A 3648-nucleotide genomic window follows, 5' to 3' on the forward strand; every position below is an offset into this window, starting at 1 on the left:
CGAGGTTAATAGAATCGATGTCGTTAGTTTTCTTTATACCAACTTTATAACAATATTAATATATATATATTGGAAGTAACTTCCTTCATATGTACATAAGAATGTTGATCTGTTTTTGGACATTCTCCAATTGGAAATTTCCTTTCGAAAATTGGCAAGTGAGTCTTTAAAACTTGTAAACTATTAAAAGGTATTAGATTTTATCTAACACAGTTTTTGAAAGAATTATAACCAAATTTAGATGGAATTGCAAATATTTTTATATGATAAAGCTGATAAAAATTTTAACATCTTTGTGAGCCAACAACATTAGTTACAATTTTTTTAGGATAGAACTCCCAGATTTCAAAGTCACTTGGTAAATTGTAAAGAAATTGTTATAAATATTTATAAATCTACAAAATGAAACTTAAAATGAACTTGTATAAATACATGCAACTACTGTTCATCTACTTGAGTCTGATGTTCACCTGCTGGAGTATTCTTTTAAGCCCCAGATTGGTGTATTGTGGCCAATGGGCTTTGCCTTACATTGGACTGGAGATCTCGAGTCCAGCGGTAACTCTAATCCATGCGATTATTTTCTCCATGCTGCCTATGGGGGCTCTCCTTGTGCCCAGTGACTTATTGCCGGCGTCTCGTTATCATTATGAATGGATTTTCGTGCTGCCCTATGTGATGCATTGCTTGGGCTCTTACATAATCAACGTGCATGAATGCTGGGAAAGGATGCACTCTGATTCAATTATTGCGGAGATAAAGACGACTATTGACTTACATGTGAAGCTTATGATTTTTGCGCTGATGCAGATTGTCACACTGGTCGAAAGCACCATGATCTTGTACTTCTCCATTGAAAAGAAGTACAAACTTTCTAGTCTTTTGAGTACTTTACCAAATTAGCAGTCCACTAATTGCCTTTGCCTTAAAAAGAAAACCAAAAAAACGAAAATAAAAAAATGTTTATCTTCACATTTATTTCTTATCAGTGCCGTTAAGCAGCCAGCTAGGATTAAAGCTCTAGCTCGCTTGTAGGATTACAACAGGGAACAGGACGTCGACGACACCGAAAGAGAAGAAGAAACGCCTGTGGGGGCACGTAAAAACTTCCGCCCAACAGAACTTTCAACACCTTTTGCCTTTGCTGAAACTTTTGTAACCACATTAAGTTGAGACAAGAAGAACAGGGGCTTGCAGGAGGAGGGAAGAGTACTCACATTGGAGCGTGCGATAAGGCCAACGCCGCATTTTTAATTGGCCAAATCCTTTGGTGGCGGCCAGGCAGCCCAAGGACTTGATATTAAAGTTATCTAGCAATACACACAGCTTTAAAATGTCATAAATAAATTATTTCAAACGGACATTTCTTGGCATTTTGCAGTTGTTTTTTTTTTTTCGTTTTGCCATTGTTTTTTAGCTATTGCTAGTTGTTAATTGTACATGACATAAATTTGAGGTGAGGTCCTGTCGTACTGGCTTGCTGACTGGTAAGGACATGCCAAAGTTCCGGATAGCGTTTAGCATTTTCGTTTTTTTCAAAGTCATGAAGTGGATTTAATTAGCCTTAAAAATGTCTACCTATTGGCAAAATGGCAACATGGCATGCCATGTGGCAAAAATGTCATCCAGAGAACGCGGCTAAGACTTAACCAAAACGGATAAGCCAAAAAAGAAGGAAAAAGACTGAACCGAAAGGAAGGAAGTTGCATGTTTTCTTTTGGTGGTCTCCCTGTACAGGAAAACCTTTTGAACTAAATCAAATAATGGGAGTGAGACTTGGTTGCTGTTTGTTAAAATCGTAAATATTTCAATAACATTTTGGTTTTTGTGTCTGCCGAATTATTAATTCTTTTTTTTCGCTAATATTTAGATAGGATCTAAAGCTTAACGTAAGGTATGTATATCCACATTTAAATTTGTTTGTTTCGAACACTGATGAGTTTGTTCACCAAACAGTATTTTATTACATTTTTTAAACTGTTAACATGGCTTTATGATGGTGACACAAACAAAACAAGGGACACAACTTGATTAGTTATTATAGCCCAGGCTCTAGACTTTTTGCACCTTTTATTACCTTTTTTAACGCTTGCAAATGCTGCAACTTGCCTGACTTATTGACATCTGATAACGAATTTTTTCCCATATTCATTTTGCGGTAAAAGCTTAAGCCATTCAATATATTCCCCACAAAAGTCTTTGCTTCCTTAACAACGTATTGTTCACCTGAAAATGGTTATTAACTCATATTCGTCCAAGCAAGTGAATCTATTGACGAATACTTTTAAGAGAGATTCACAAACATTATCCGTATGTAAAAAAATATTCTAAAATAGTGGAAAATAATTCGTTTTTGAGGAAGAAGTTGACTTGGGACGCACCGAAATTCAATTATCCTTGTAGTGCGAACCACTTTGAATTCATTCAGTCCTGTTCTCGTTTTCGATTCTGAATGTTTTTGTCGAAAGCGGATTTAAGACCAGTTCTCGCTTCCAATATTATTCAGCTTCAAATTGTTTGTCTTTGAAAAACAATTGCTAATTATCTTATAAACCCTTCAAAATTATGACTTTTTAATATTTTTCTATACCAGATGTAATATGTTTTGAGCAAAATATTGAATGGAAATGTTGATAACGTTCGGATATGAGAATAGGTCAGTTATTTTCATATCCGAACGTTATCAATCGAAAGGCTCATGCCACTATTTAATACTACCCATAAACGACAAATATATTCGATATGAAATATATGTTAAAATTGTGTAAAAATCAAATTGATTTGCCAAGACTAAATGCAAATTTGTTATATTCACAAATGAAACCCAAAGTATTTTAGAAAGAATTTGCACTCGAAAACAAATTTATACCTAAATTATTATAAAGCTAGGCAATCCTTTAAGCTGATACCATACCATATCGAATCAAAAGTGTTCCACTGAGAATTAAGAACAACAACTCCAAAAACGGGGCGGAATTACTCTCGATTTACATTTGAAATCGGGTCGGAAAGGGGAGTGGAATTGATTAACCAACCAATTTCATTGAACAGGCCAACTTAAATAAGATTTATCTATATTTCTACATTATTCGATATTTCTTGATAAAGTAGACTTTTCGATTGATGGTTTCTTCGACAACTAAATGTTATAGTGATCTGATCTGACGAATTGTCAAACTTGATTTCAATCAGGAAATTCAAAGCTTAAAGTTTTTTTTGCAGTCGCTTTCTAATTGAGGCCGTAAAGTACGAATGAAAGGACGGATATGGCTAATCGACTCGGCTTTTCCAGAAGAATATGTACACATACTTTTTGAAACGTGTTCTACTCTGCGTCTGACCAATGTAATACCAATTTAAAACATTTCTCCTGAAATTGGCCTAACTTTGGCATAAAGGAAGTGATAGTGACAGTTAGAAGAAGGCCCTTAGACTGATCAAGAATATATGAACTGTGTAGGGTCGGAAAAGTTATCCTTTTCTTGTTACGTACGTTTTATTATAACACTTTCTGAAAGGAACTAAAAAAATGTTTACTGTGAGAGCGATGATTTTGGGGTCTTGGTTGATCTTGGTTAAACTTAGCACCCATGCGAAGTTTGGGTAGATACTAACGTCAACAATAAGCCATAAAATCTCTATTTTATA

General features: G+C 34.9%; 1 protein-coding gene across 1 annotated transcript; it reads left to right on the forward strand.

Moving 5' to 3' along the window:
• The first annotated feature begins 326 nt into the window (after positions 1 to 326).
• On the forward strand, positions 327 to 957 carry LOC111518945. Its single transcript, XM_023177238.2, has one exon. It carries the CDS (start codon positions 403 to 405, stop codon positions 901 to 903), a length of 501 nt encoding a protein of 166 aa, XP_023033006.2. The 5' UTR covers positions 327 to 402; the 3' UTR covers positions 904 to 957.
• Positions 958 to 3648: the final 2691 nt, after the last annotated feature.

The sequence above is a fragment of the Drosophila willistoni genome (genome assembly GCF_018902025.1).
Source record: "Drosophila willistoni isolate 14030-0811.24 chromosome XR unlocalized genomic scaffold, UCI_dwil_1.1 Seg105, whole genome shotgun sequence".
NCBI lineage: Eukaryota > Metazoa > Arthropoda > Insecta > Diptera > Drosophilidae > Drosophila > Drosophila willistoni.

Coding starts and splice junctions, on each gene's coding strand:
- LOC111518945 (XM_023177238.2), top strand. CDS start 403: ATGAAACTTAAAATGAACTTGTATAAATACATGCAACTACTGTTCATC.